This window comes from Trichosurus vulpecula, chromosome 5, assembly GCF_011100635.1.
Source record: "Trichosurus vulpecula isolate mTriVul1 chromosome 5, mTriVul1.pri, whole genome shotgun sequence".
In the NCBI taxonomy this organism is placed as follows: domain Eukaryota; kingdom Metazoa; phylum Chordata; class Mammalia; order Diprotodontia; family Phalangeridae; genus Trichosurus; species Trichosurus vulpecula.
In genome coordinates, this window is record NC_050577.1 from 65,888,568 (window position 1) to 65,904,633 (window position 16,066).

Sequence of the window (16,066 nt, forward strand, 5' to 3'; positions counted from 1 at the left end):
CTAGTCTTGCTTCTCCCATTCCCTGTATGACCTTGAGAAAGTCACTTCACTTTTCTGTGCCTCAATGTCCTTACCTCTAAAATGAGAGTGTTCAATGAGCTGATCTTTCAGCCCCCATCCTATTTGAACATTCTGTGATCCTGTAGCCAGTTAGCTGTAATTTTCCATTCTACTCTTTAAAAAGAAGTATCCCAGTGAGGATTGTCAGCTGCTATGGATTGCTTGAAATTTATTAGTCATTTAAATCAAATAATCTTTCCCTTTAGAAGAGGCAAACTATTCATATGCAGAATCAAATCTGCTTTCTGATGCAGTGTACCTCTTAGTATAAATACAGCTTTTTTAAATAGCATTTTAAAAAAATTAATGAGATCTTAAAATATAGCTTTGATGTGCTTGCATGCTAGACAGATGAGCAGCATGGTGATGTGGTTAGAGAGCTGGCCTTAAACCAGGAATTCTGAGTTCAAATCTTGCCTCTGCTACACACTGGCTGGGCAACCCTGTGCAAATGACAACCCTCCAGTGCTCTGGGTCCGTGGTGTCAAACTCAAACAGAAAGGGGTGCCATTAAACCATATATAAAGATACCTGCAGGCAACATATTATGTATTACACAGAAAATTACATATTGCCATTATCTGTGTTTCATTGTACTTTTATTTATTTTGCTAAACATTTCCCAATGACATTTTAATCTGGTTCATAAATGTTCTGGGCCAACCTTGTCAGACTGGTGAGCCACATGTTTGACAACACTGTTCTAGGAAATTCTCTGAGATGATAAGCTGGATTGGTAGAGGGAGTCTCCTCATTGGGTAATCCCCTATACTAAAATACTAACACTGGACTATCAGGCCAGTATTTATCTGTAGGAATCACAGGCATCAAGGCTGGAGGAATCAAAGGATCTGTAAAACTCTGTTTGGAGTCCCTGAATCTTGACATCAAAAATAGATCTGTTCATGAGAAACTTTAAAATGTACTGTGTTGCAAAAATAACTCCAGAAGAATATAATCAGAATACCTGAGTTTAAATCCTAGCTACCAATGTAACTGGGAGCTAATCACTTTCCCACTCTGGGCAAGAGATTTCTCATCTGTAAAATGAAGGGAAGGGATTCCAAAAAGTAATTTGAAATTATGCATTTAAAAAATTGACTATAAGAGCCATATCCTTTAAATCCAGAGATTCTACTGTTAGAAATATACCTTAATGAGGTTAAAGACAGAAAACAGGTCCCATAGACACCAAAACATGAATAGCAACACTTTCTGTGGAACCAAAAAAAATTTAGAAGTAGGAGCCATGAAAAACTTCTATGAACCGATAGAAAGTAAACAAAACCAAGTAGAGGAGAAGGAAAAGGGGGAGAAGATTATAGGCATATAGTCTTTAACAGAAGTAACATTCCTAGAAAACAGCACAAAAGTAAAAATTTGAATGTTGATACATTGAACCTATAGGAAATAGGGGGTTAGGTTCCTGTGACCACCAAAAACTATAATCTTTCAATAAAAATTGCTGAAAATTCACTTTCCTACATACGATTCTTTATAACAAAACATTAGTTCTGATAATATGTACTTTTTCTAAAACAGTAACCATAAAATGCAGCACACAAAATAAAATTGTTAACATGGAAAACATTTTTTTCTTACTGGTAATTCTGTAGAATTCTGTGACCTTTTGTGCGAACATCTCAATTTTTTAAAAATTGATTTCAAACAATATTCATTTTTCCATAACACATTAGAATCACATGAAATGACATTTATAAAGTGTTTTGCAAACCTTAAACAACTTTAGAAATGTTAGCTATAATTGTGTGACCTTTCATTTTAAGTAGCTCTCAGGTTACACTTAGGTAAACCATGGAAAGAGTAATCAGCCTACACAAATTCAGAATTATGCACAATAAAAAACCTTGTGGGGTAAGTTCTATTATCACCTCTATGATGAGGAAATTCAGATTTAGATAGTCAAGTGACTTGCTTACTATCACACAGCTGGTAAGTAGGGACATTGACGTTATAACCCAGGCTTCTTCTAGTGTCCTTCTTACTATAGCACACTCAAGGACCCTCTGTGTTTTATTGATTTGCCTGGGATGGGGGAAGCTAAACCTAGGCAAAGTAAAGTAAGCAAAACCAAGAAAACTATAATGGAAAGAATGACTAAAAAACAAAAACATAAAGAGAGACATCGTGTGTGTGTGTGTGTGTGTGTGTGTGTGTGTATATATATATATACACACACACACACATATATATACATATATACATATATGTATACATATGTATATATATATATACACATATATATGCACACATATAAAACTATGTATATATAAATGTGTGTAATCGAGTCATTTTTCAGTCACGTCTGATTCTTTGTGACCCCATTTGGGATTTTCTTGGCAAAGATACTGGAGTGGTTTGCCATTTCCTTCTCCTTATTAGTTTATAGATGAGGAAACTGAAGCAAACTGTCACATGGCTAGCAAGTGTCTGAAGCCAGATTTGAACTCAGGGAGATGAATCTTCCTGACTTCAGGCTCAGCAGTTTATCCATTGTGCACCTAGCTGCCCATATATACATATACATACATTTTCTACATAAAGTTCTGTATGCACATATGTATACACAAACATGCACATACTATCCATGATTACCTTTATATACTTACTGTTAATCTAGGAAGTCACTTTTAGTCTCCCTTTATATAATATCTAAAGAGTGTATGAAAATATTGAAATTCCTAATGGATGAACTTTTTTTCCTTTACTGAAATAGTTTGACATTGTTTTTCTTAAATGTCATGAATGCTGTCCTTTTAAAGAACAGTGCCTAGCACAGTACCTGGCAATAATAGGCCCTTAATCAGTGTCTATTGATTGACTGGTGGAACAATGTTATCTTCCTGGATGACCAAGATTTTAAACACCAAAAAAGATGTTTTTGATCTATATTCCTGTAATTCAGGCTGCCTCATGATTTTAATTGTTGGTACTCTACATACAAATTTACTTTGCATTTATTTTTATAAACTTTGTGATTAATTATCAATGTGCATATTATATCCCCCCCCAATAGAATTGAAACTCCTTGAGGGCAGGGACTGTTGTGTATGTTTTTTTTCCTTTCTGTCTCTAATACTCAGCCAAATGCCTGGGATTGGTCTTTATAAGATTTCTTTTAAATTGAACTGAATTTTAAATAGTTTCCCTTTTCATGGAGATGAAATCCTAGACATACTTGACAATTTCTGGAATAATCACAGAATTATTTAGCATTTTAATAAATTAAAAATATTGCTGCTATGGAGAAATGAAGTCTTTTCTTCACAAGCATCAGATAATAGTTCTGTGGGAAAGTATTAAGTAAGATTTTTTTAAACATGGTTGCTTGCAACTGAATGATATTTATTTCTCCCCCTATGAACAGAGGAAAGTCTTGAGTTAAACCTCAGATAGCATGTAATTTTTTCACATTCTGGTGCAATAGCTTCCAATAGCTTTGTTTCCATTCTCTCTCTCTGGTTGTAAAATGAATAGGTACATTGCTTTAAAAAAGGAAGGGTTATAAGGCAGTTTTAGACTTGCTTCAACATTTTACTTTTGATTCACTCATCTTTTGGAAAATTGGTTTCAGTATTTGTGATTTGGGGAAATGTTCAGTTTATAGAAAATATAGAGAAGGGGAGTCTGAATTCCTATGGATTAGCTTTCACTCTCTTCTTGTGGGCAGGCAAAGTTGTTAAACAGATTATATTTTTCCATTTATTACGTGTACTAAAGAGACAGATTTGCAGAATAATAAAAAATTGTTTTCTTGCTTTGCCATCAAAAGGGCACACATACCCTGGGGTGCAGTTCTTATAGCACTTCTGTTTCAAAACTCAGACACGTTAAAAATAAAACCACATGAAAAATAATTGCTACCTCTATATCAAATTTTCATCCTTACTATGGAGTTGTATTATTAGATTGGAACAGCTTTATTTACTTTTGCTAAAGGAAACACATTTCTAATAAATATCAAGCCCTATTTTCAAGGGCACAAAGTAATTCAGGAACCTTGGACCTAATGCAGCAAGCTTGTGTGAAAAAGAAACAATATCTCTCCCTGGTTTTATAGTTTGTTTCTTTGCTTTAGTTCAGCTCCTGGTCATTTTTTTTAAAAAATAATGTTATTGATATCTTTTGGGACTTTTTGTTGTTGTCGATGTCATTTATGAAATCTCCATTTCCCAGTGAGAGTTGAAAGAGACCTTAATTGACATCTAGACATCCACCATCTTTTTTAACAACTCCAAGGAGGTTGGGCAGCTCTAATTGTTAGGAAAATTTTCCTAATACTGAGCATAAATTGACCTCTTGGCAACTTCTATCCACTGTTCCTGGTTCTGTGCTCTGGACCCAAACAAAACAAGTCTAATACTTCCTTCTCAAAACCCTTTCAGGTTTTATTTGGAAGGTGGGGTGGAGTGAGGTGGGGAGAAAAACATTAAAATTGCCTACAATTATGTCACTATCCATGTCTTTTTTTCAGTTCAGTTAATTTAAGAAGGAAAATGTTAGTCCCTTAAAATCTATTAACTGCTGCCATCTTCAATGTAAGATTTCCTTTCTGATATGGGCTCCTCTTAAGGTATCCTTTAATATGAACTTTCTCAATACTGGAAACAATCCTATGATGTTTTTGAGTGGAATGAAATTTGAAAAGCAATACAGCAACATGAAAGAAGATGTAAATTAGAATTTAATTTAGCTTATTTTATAGTAATTTCCGATCATCCATCCAGTTTTTTTTGGTACATAGTAAGTGTTTAATAAATATTTATTGACTGACAGTAAAACGTAGGGTCCTTGAAGGCAAGGGTGGGATCTAAGTTGGATTCTTTTCCTAATTATATCACCTTTTGAACAAGTCATGAAATGCTTCTGGACCACAGTTTCTTGGTCTCACTATGGGATTGGAACTAGAATTTTCTTTGAGATCCATTTCACCTCCAAAATTCTGTGATTCTCATGGCATGACAGTTATGTAGTAGTATGGACAGAGCATTGGACCTGGAATCAGAAAGACTTGAGTTGGAATCCTGAATCAAATATCTATTAGCTGTATGACCATAGGAAAGTCACTTTATCAGCGTAGTTCCCTGTAAAATGGACACAACCACATCTACTTAACAGGATTGTTATGAGAATCAAATGAGATAAAACATGTAAAGTGCTTTGCAAACCTCAAAACACTATGTAAATGCTAATTACTGTTATTATGATGTCATCATTCATGAAGGTTTTTGGGCCTAGATTAATTTTCTAGAAGCTGAGAAAGAATATTGTTGACACTATAGATTATACAGCTGAAAAGGTAAAAAATAATGTGAGGTTAGTAGATGCAACTGGTTCTTAGATACTGTTTTCCTGACAGTATTCCTAATGATTAAGGCCAAATTGAATCTCAGAATTGCTGACTCTTGTATTCTAGGTCACTTCATCTGGCAGAATCACGCCTCAGTAATCATCTACAGTGATGATGTATGAAGACAAAAATGAAAATACAGATGCACAGTTTTTGTGCCCTGAGGCTTCATCCTTAAGCAAAGGTGGCAAGTCCAGGACATTGGACCCTGAGCTAAGGGAGAGGGAGGAAGTGAGAGCTTATTCCAGAGATGTGCTGGGCAACCATATAGCTTGTCTCTGGGCATGTGTAATACCTTAGCTAAATCCTAGTTATATTACTTTTAAAAAGTAATCAGAAATATAAGTAAAAGGGAAAATTAAAGGGAAAAAACAGTAAGAATGAGAAGGGAGAGTTTTCCTCTTTTCTCACCAGACTCAACTTTAGCTCAAACTGATTCATGGCCGTTGGCTAGCAGAGAGAATGTGTGTATGTAGATACATATACAAACTATGATTTCATAATAAGCATAATACTCTCCTTCATATGTGAAGTTTGATATTGATTCCATCATCAGTAGAATATGTGTTTTGAGATGATTTTCTTTCAGGGGTAATGAATTTTCTTTAATCCATCCATATTCTGTCCCTGGTTATCATTGTGACTGAGTCACACAATTACAAGATGGCTGAGAGAGGTAAGGGAAAACCTGATTCTAGGGTATTTAGATTTTTTTCTCTTAACTAAAAGGAAATATAATATGGAAATGTGTTTTTCATGATTACACATGTATGACATATCAAACTGCTTGCCTTCTCAATTAGGGGAGTGGGGGGAGGGAGGAGAGAATTTGGAATTCAAAATTTTTTAAGAGTGTTAAAAATTTTACATGTAATTGGAAAACATTTAAAAATAAATAAATAAAGTAAAAATAAATAGAGCTGTTTTGTTCTAAAAACATAAGCCAGTTCAATTTGACAGACAGGTAGTGCAATAGATAGAGTGCTAGGCCTGGAATCACAAAGCACCTGAGCTCAAATCTGACCTCAGAAACTTACTAGCTGGGGGATCCAGGTCACTTAACTGCCATCTGCCTTGGTTTCATCATCTGTGAAAGGGGGATGATAATAATAGCACCTACCTCTCAGGGTTTTGTGAGGATCAAAAAAGGTTCTAATTGTAAAGTCCTTAGCATTGTGCCTGGCACCTAGTAAGTGCTATATGAATATTAGCTATTATTATTAATATGAAATCACTTCTGGAATGATAGGTTGAAAATAGATTGTGAAAGGCTTTAAAGCCAAGCAGAAGTTTGTATTTTGTTCCAGAGGCAGTAAGGAACTCTTTGAGTATGGTAGTGACATAATCCAACTTGGGTTTTGTTCAGTCGTTTTTCAGACGTGTCTGACTCTTCGTGACCCCATTTAGGGTTTTCTTGGCAGAGATACTGGAGTGGTTTGCCATTTACTTCTCCTGCTCATTTTACAGATGAGGAAACTGAGGCAAACAGGGTTAAGTGACTTGCCCAGGGTCACACAGCTACTAAGTGTCTGAAGCCAGATTTGAACTCAGGAAGAGTCTTCCTGACTCCAGGCCCAGAGCTCTGTGCACTATGGCACCACCTAGCCCTTGTGCTTTAGGCATGTCCATTTATGGGAAGCATGGCTTAGAGATAATAGACAGTAAAGAGAGGGAAACCAGTTAGGAAGCTGTAACAATAATCCAGGTGAAAAGTGATGAGGATGAGAACAGGAGAGCCATGGTTCCCTAGTTCTCCCTAATAGAATATCCTCTTTTGTTAAAGATCTCAATTCTTCTATTACCTAGTAAATAGTCTTCACAAGTTACTGTGGCCAAAAGAAATTCTCTTAGGGGTTACTTTATGTTTGTCAATTCTGCCTTGAAAACATTTCTTATATAAGGCTTCTCTCCAATCCCCTAGCCACCACCTTGATGCAAACCTTCGTCACCTCAAACCTGTATACAGTTATTTACATGTTGTCTCCCCCAAAAGAATATGAGCTTCTTGAGGGCAGAGAATGTGTTTTTTCCTTTCATTGTATGCCCAGAGCTTAGGATAGTTCCTGATGCATAGTAAGTATTTAATAAATGCTTATTGAAGAAAAAGAGTTAGAGGAAAAATTGAGAAATAGGAATGATGCAAGAAAATCATGAAAAATGAGTCAATGGCTTGGTAAAGAACACACAAAAAACATTGAAGAAAATAATGCCTTAAAAAACAGACTAGGCCAAATGGTAAAAAAAGGTACACAAAACCAATGAGGAGACCTTAGAAAGCAAAATTGACCAAATGGAAAGGGGGATCCAAAAGCTCCCTGAAGAAAATAATTCCTTAAAAATTAGAATGGAGCAAAGGGAAGCTGACGACTTTATGAAAAATCAAGAAACAATAAAAACAAAACCAAAAGAATGAAAAATAGAAGACAATGTGAAATATCTCATTGGAAAAACAACTGACCTGGAAAATAGATCCAGGAGAGATAATCTAAAAATTATTGGACTACCTGAAAGCCATGATCAAAAAAAGAACCTAGACATCAACTTTCAAGAAATTATCAAGGAAAACTGCCTTGATATTCTGGAACCAGAGGACAAAATAGAAATTGAAAGAATCCACTGATCACATCCTGAAAGAGATCCCAAAATGAAAACTGCAGGAATATTATAGCCAAATTCCAGAGTTCCCAGGTCAAGGAGAAAATATTGCAAGCAGCCAGATAGAAACAATTCAAGTATCATGGAGCCACAGTAAGGATAACACAAGATTTAGCAGCTTCTACATTAAGAGCAGAGGACTTAGAATATAGATGTCAAAGGAGGTAGGGTTGTAACCAAGAATCACCTACCCAGCAAAACTGAGTGTAATCCTTGGTGGGGGAGGGGAGTGGGAATACACATTCAATGAAATAGGGCAAGGCTCTTGATAACACATTTTACAAATATGTAAAAATATGGCTTTGGATTAAGTGATCTCTAAATTCCTAGAGCTAGGAGCTAAGCAGTGCAGTGGATAAAGCGCTGAGCCTGGAGCCAAGAATACTCATTCTTCCTGAGTTCAAATTTGACCTCAAACACTTACTAGCTGTGTGACCCTGGGCAAGTCACTTAACCCTTTTTGACTCTGTTTCCTCATGTGTAAAATGAGCTAGAGAAGGAGATGGTAAACCACTCCAGTGTCTTTGCAAGAAAAAAAAACACAACTATGGGGTCATGAAGAATTAGTCTAATTTTCCAGTGATGAAGAATGCTACCCAGAGATGACAGAGAGAGATGAGAGGCTAAATATTCAGAATGAGACACACATTTTTGGACATGACCAATGTGGGAATTCGATTTGCTTGACTATAGATGTTTGTTGTAAGGGGGTTATTTTTCTTTTTACAGCAGGTGTGTATGAGGGAAAGAAAAAAATTCTTATTTGAAAAAATTTCATTTAAACACAAATTTTATGGGATTTTGTAAAAATTAAAAATAAATTCCTTCTGATTTTGAAGCGTCTCCTCCTGAGTCACCTCGTATGATGCTAGATCTTATATAATCCATAGAGTAAGGATAAAAGTTTAATACCAATTCACCGATATTCTATCAGTGAAGAGCAAATGATAGTAGATTAGAATATCACTATTCATCTTGGCAGGAAATTGAAGATTAAATTATTTTGGGGAGTTTATGTGACAAACTTCCTCCTGTTGTTCATTTCTACACTGAAGGGAGGCAAGGGTAAACTCAACCATCTAGAATAGGTAAAAAATAAGTGCAGCTGAGTCAGAAGATCTGGGTTCAAATCCTACCTCTGTCACTTACTACCTGTATGACCCTGAGTAAGTCACTTTCACATCTGTGAAATGAAGAGGTTGGATTCCATGACCTCTGAAATCCCTTCCAAACTCTAGAGCAATGATCCTATGAACCAATAAAGTAAAGATGGGTTAGCAGTCTCTCTTTCCCTCACTTTTCTTCCCAGACTTCTTCCCAGACTTCCCAGTTTTATGATATAATCTCCATTGAAATCTTACTCTGATTCACATTGGAGTTGACTCGAAGATGACATTGGGTTCTTGAAGGTTATGGTTTGCAGAGCCTAAGTTTGGGTAGGTTCTTCCAAGGATTCAAATGTGGGCAAGAGACTAGACCATGTATATATGCATATCTAAGTATGTATATGTATGTATATATATTATTTATATATGTGTGTATATATAGCTATAGAGATGAATAGATAGATAGATAGATAGATAGATAGATAGATAGATAGATAGATATGTCTTTTGTCCAAGAACCAGCCTTGTTGAGTTTGGAGATTCTCATTAAGAGGTCAACTACAGAATGACAGATGTTTTTGATGGCAGCAATTGTCAAAGACCATCAACTAAATTATACAAGGTAACATTACAGTCTACATCAGGGACCATTGGAGTCACAGATCCTTGCTATATTAAGTAGTATAGTATAGTACAGTGAAGTTGTTTCCTCCAGATTCTAGAAAGAACCCTAACTTCCTATTTGCAGCAGTGTAATGTTAATGGAATAGGAAGATCTTCCCCATCCATTAATAGGCCTATGTGACCACACGTGTTCAATCACAGCTGTGATATATCCTGAGTCACACAGAGCTCATTGGAGAGGAACTTGCTTAAGGAAGAGCTTGCTTAGTGGGAGGTTTGCTTACTGGGAGGCTTTCACACCTTTTGGTAGTAAGCTAATTAGGCACTGAGTCACTGATGCCTTCTGACTCTGAGCCTATTAGCCAAAAGTGTATATATACTCTGAGGTGAGATTTTGCTTTGGGGGGTTTGCTTATGAGAAGGACCTTTTGATTCCCTGGAGAGGACTCTGAGTAGCCATTTGTTCAGAGCCCCCTAACTACTCAGATGTGGTAGTGCTCTCCCAATCCAGTGGTGTATGTAAGTGGTTGTATTACTTTGGTCAGACAGTGGGAGCCCTGTCTGTTGATCTTTGTGCTAATTTCTCTGCTTGTATTTTCTCCATGTTCAGTTTGCTGATCTTTCCCCGAAATAGGGAATGTAATTAAAGATTGTTGACCCCTTTAAAAGCTATCTTTCCTTCAAAAGCAGATTAAAGAACCTGTGCTAGCAGGCCATCCTGGATGTGCCAGGGTGCTTACTGTTACAAATAGTAATAAACAAGCTTATCTTGTAGTATGCTTGACTTATAGACTCATAGAATGTGAGGGCTGAATGAAACCCTAAAGGTTGTCTGCTCCAACCCCCTCATTTTAAAAATTAGGAAAATGAGCCTCCAAAGAATCTAGGGGCTTTTACCAAGTACTAAGTGACAGAGTCAGCATTTTGAACCCAGGTCTTCTAACCTCAGGTCCAGTGTGCTTTCCATATGCTACACAACTAGATTCCAATTAGTGTAAATGATAAATTTCCTGAAGTGATCACATTATTTAAATTGACATTACACATTTCCATTGAGCTACAACTGGTTATCATATCTTACATAATTCTAACTTCAAATGATGCAGATTTGAATGCTTGACCACTTCAGGGGGGATTCGTTATTTACATTAATTGGGACCTGCCTGTATTCATCTTTGTTTCATTGTTATTTCTTATGTCACCTTCCTTACAAAGGTTTCATTCATCCATGTAAATTCATACTAAAAATATTAAAATAAAAAATTAATTTCCTCAACTATAAAGCTAAAAGTGCTATGTGAGCTGCTGCTAATAAGCCATGAAACTTGAATTTAGCAGTAACATTCCCATCTGTCTCTTTTCCAGTCATTTCATCCCCATGCCTTGTATAAGCAAGGGGTTTTCTTCTGAACCAGAAAATCTATCTTTATTGTTCCTGGAATTAATTTTTCTCTTTATTTGAAATCTTTTGAAGACGTGGATTTTTTCAGAATAAAATTGAATTTTACTGGGCAAAGAAAAACCTTCCCCTTAGTGTGATCTGAATAATACAAGCCTTAACTAGACTCCATCACACACCAAAAGGAAAGGGAATCTTTTTTTTATTTTTTGTATTTTGTATTTCTATTTATTTTTATTTTTATCTCCAAAGCTAACCAATTCACAACTAAATGAGACCTGTGTAGATCTAAACAAGGGTTGATTAATTCTTGAACCACCCACATTGGAAAGTCTGCGTAGTGAAGTGGCATCGATGGATTTTGGTAGGCCTCCTTCACAGAGGCTGCTCAATTCTGAATGTCTATGAGTTGCTACTACTGATGTGTCAATAAGGCTTCCTTAGGTCAGGAAATTTTGGTTTTTTGTTTTGTTTTGTAGACATGAGCGCATTCATACCAAGAAAAGTAACTACAGTAAAGCTTCTATGTCCTCTCCAAAGGATGTGGATGATTTAGCTACCCTGGAAGTCTTGGATGAGGTAAGAAATTCAGACATGTTACCCAAATGGCATTTTATTAATAGCATGCCCTTGTGGTAGCCCCTTTCTATGCTCTTGTAATCTAATGATCTATCACTGAGCTTCCTACTTAGTATTGACACAATCTAATAAATACAAAGGTGATGAGCCTAGATGTCCAACTTCACCATAAAGCACTATACACGCCTTCTTCCAATTTCTCAACATGTAGTACCAGCAACATAAAAATTCCTCACACGTTACCCTTGCTTACCATAATGTTTATATTCCTCCCTAAAATCTGTCAGGTTTCTCTAAGTGATAAGCTGATGGTCTAGCAGTTATCTTTGAAGTCTTAAGGAGGAGAGGAGGGGAGAGAGACATGTGACACTATCTTGTAGTTGTCACATAGAAGAATTTTCTTGGTGTCAGAGGGACAATGGAAGATTCCAATTCAACTTAAATATTTTTAAAATGCTTCTTCCTGATTAGAAGTGTCCCAAAGTGGCATGGGTTCAAAAGGTACTGTATTACATAATCCTAGAGATTTACAAATAGAGGCTAAATGGTCACTTGTCAGACACATTGAAGCAAAGATTTCTGTTCATTATTGGCTGAATTGACCTCTGAGGTCCCTTCTATAATTCTTAGCCTAGTTGATTTGCAAGCCAGTTTGTTCCTCTAGCCATGACCAGCTTCCAGACTTTGGGGTTTTCCCCACAGGGAAAAGAATGTGTGTGCCACCACCAAGCTCTCCTTTTTTTCAATCCCTAACTCATGTTTCCTGAGAATTCTCAGTAGAGACAGTAAATTCTGCTCTCACACAACCTGATTTCATGGACAAGCAATCAGCAAACTGGTAACTTACAGTCTCAGCATCAATCTTCCCATGTCTCCAAAAGTAATCATAAGACATCAGAGAAATCCATAAGAGCCCCTCCTCAGCAAAAAATTTAGACCCTCTGCCCTACCTAATTCAGTAGCTCTCTGAATACTTTTGGCAGCTGGCTAAGTTAATTTTGCTTGGAAATAAACCAGGTTGACTTTAATGTTCTGTAAACAGAAACCAGCATTTGATTTATTCAAGCTTCATTTTTTAAAGATTTGTTTAAAAAAAACCTACTGTTCTTTTAAGTGACTTCATTTGCAAGCATCAAACATCTTGAACTCAAGGAACATAACTTACTGACAACATTTTAAAATCCTGTAGACTAAATATTCCAGCCAATGTATATTACCCCCAAAGAGTGCAGGCAGATGTTGGTACTAAGTATGCTACCAGCACAATAACATTAAATATTGGAAGTTTAAATAGCAAAAAGTGACAAACCGATCAGTTAGACGTGTAAGTGTTCTGGAATGGAATCATTCATATTTAATTCAGTTGTTGTGAATATGAGAGACAACCTGGCACAGTTGAGAGAGAGCTGGCCTCGAAGCCAAGAAGGTCTGGCTTCAGGTTTTACCTCTGACACATAACAACTTTATGTGACTCTGGCCAAGTCATTTGACCTCTTGGCACTATATGCAGCTCTTTAAGACTATGTTTCAGGGAAAGTGTAGACCTGCATTGGTAGATGTTTCTTCACCATTTCTCTGAACCAATGAAATTATAGATTCAGTTCCTGAACTCTTTTTGTGTATTGAAAGAAAAGAGATAAAACCCTTTGGTCCACAACCTCACCACCAAAAAAAAAAACCCACATCAATAGGCCCCTTTAAGTGCATGTGCCTTTAGTCAGTAGATAAATATAGTATGGGAAGGACTACAGGATACAAATCAAGATCAAACATCATATTCGTGTGAAAATGATGGCTTTCTGATTTCCAAACATGAGCAAGAGGAGAGCGCTTCCTTAAAATTACATTTTATCCTCATCTTGCATTTTTTATTAAGTGCTTACAGTTAGAAATGCAGCATATTAATGTAGTGGAATACTACCCTGCTATTGGAATGAGGTGGGAGAAGGCCATTTCAAAGAAACATGGAAAGACTTGTTTGAACTGATGTAAACTTAAAGGAGCAAAACCAGAGGAATAATTTTTACTTTAACCTAAGTGTAGTAAAAAAATTTTAAATAAATAAACAGTTCAGGAAGTCTTAATAATTACAATCAATTTAATGATCAATTTAATGATTCCAGATGACTGATAATAAAGAATGCTGCCCACTTCAGGACAGAAAGATGATATACTAATATGCAGAATAAGAAATACATTTTTGGACATAAGCAATATGGTCATTTATTTTGTATGACTATGCTTATGTATTTATTATATAATTCTTTCTGTCTTTCTTTTTTCTTTCAGTGGATGGGGGGAATTGGGAGGGAGAAAAAAATGAATGCTTGATGAGAGAGAGAAAGAAAGAGAAAAGAAAGAGAGAGATGAATAGATGGATGAATGGATAGATGGCAGGTGCTAGAAACTGATTTTTGGTACTTATAGAACATTTTTAAGTATTTTTAGAATATGTCAAATATTGAAGGATCAATTTCAACTGATGAGTTTAGTAGAAACAAAGTTTGAACTAAAGTTTGAACTAAAGACTACCTGTCTTACAGTGACAGGTAGTCACTGTGAAGGTTTGTTGTTGAGTTGTTTCTTGCCTTCATGTCTTGGCAAAGATAGTGGAGTGGTTTACCATTTCCTTCCCCAGCTCATCTTACAGATGACGAACTGAGGTGAACAGAGTTAAGTGACTTGTCCAGGGTCACACAGCTAGTGTCTGAGGCCAGGTTTGGATTCAGGTCCTCCTGACTCCAAGGCCAGCACTCTATCCACTGGCACCATCTACCTATCCCTAACTGTGAAGGTTAGGATTGTGAAAAGTATATTTTGTCATTTTACAATTTTAAATTATGAAAGAGGTCTTTAGACTGGCCAGCTTCCTATTATTGGGCCAAGCAAAATGAAAATTAAAGTGGAGTATTTCATCAGTTTATTTCATGGGTCAATAACATATCAGCAAAGCTGACTCTAGATTTCACCTTTGTTTTTTTTTTGAAAAAGGCAAATAATTAAACTAACACTATATAAGTTTTAACAAGTGAACACCCAAGAAATTAACCCTGGCTTTTAAACCATATGATTTGTCATTTAGAGTGACAGTTTTTAAATATACCATCATTGTTCAATTGAATTCACAAAGGACTTGATCATAAAATTAAAATTTTTCTTGTTTTGAAGTCAGAAACTCTAGGAAATTTACAGCAGTAAGAAATGAGAATTGCATATATTAGAGGTCACTAATATTAAGAGGTATTTTCTTCCTCATATATGTTTTACAGCAATTGAATCTTTTCGTGAATGGCCCTGAGAGGCAACCCAACCTTTTCTTTTTTGATTATAAATAATATAACTAGATTTTAAAATAAAGCAAAGAAGTACAAAAAATTAGTCTGAATTTTATAAGATATAATACAGCCACATGTGTCTATTATCAGATGCAAAATTTCAAGCATGGTTTGTGGGAAATTGATCTCTAGATTGTAAAATGCGCTAGGAAGATCAATGAATTTGGAGTGCTTGGTTTGAATTTCTGACTTCAACACTGACTATATGACCCTGAACAAATCACTTTACCTCTCTGAGCCTGTTTGCCATGTGCAAAATAGGGATGCCCTTGGTCTTTGTGAGTCAAAGAACTTTGTAAATTGTTGTGGACTATTAGGAGTTATTACTTCAAAACATTTTCGTGAGGATCAATTGAGATAACATAGGTTAGGAATTTTGTAAAGTACAATTAAATGCCAATTATCCTTATTTTTTTGTTTTATAACTCCGTCTCTGTGACAAAGAGATGACCTTGGATTCTTTATTTTTGTTTATTTTTTTATTTTTATTTTTTTTCTTATTTCTTATTTTCTTATTTCTTTTCTGGGGAACAGGGCAACCAGAATATATGCCATCTTGGAGTGGGGGGGGGAGGGTAGAAATGGGAAGAAAATTTGTAATTCAAACTCTTGTGAAAATCAATGCTGGAAACTAAATATATTAAATTAAAAAAATTAAAAACAAAAAAAAATGATCAGCTATAGAAAATGAAAAAAAGGCACTAGATGATGTAGGTACCACATGTAAATTTCCTTTGCCAGGAAGCCTCAAATCCACAAGCTTTAGGCCATGAGAACACTGAAGGTGAATCCTGGATCACTATGCCTAGTCTTTATTTAACACAACAGTCTCTCTTGAGCCTTGGTTGCTCTAGTAGGCTCGAAGAGTGAAATCAGAACTTCTGATGAGCAGAAGATATTAAGGTATAGTAAGGGACTAAAGATAATGAAAACAAGA

General features: G+C 35.8%; 1 protein-coding gene across 1 annotated transcript in view; it reads left to right on the forward strand.

Annotated features, from left to right (window-relative positions):
• Nucleotides 1–16,066, forward strand: part of MYO3A (myosin IIIA) — a 265,783-nt gene that overhangs the window by 104,367 nt on the left and 145,350 nt on the right. The window contains exon 9 of the mRNA XM_036761365.1: nt 11,695–11,794. Within this exon, the coding sequence (XP_036617260.1) occupies nt 11,695–11,794 (100 nt within the window). The remainder of the gene's footprint in view (nt 1–11,694; nt 11,795–16,066) is intronic.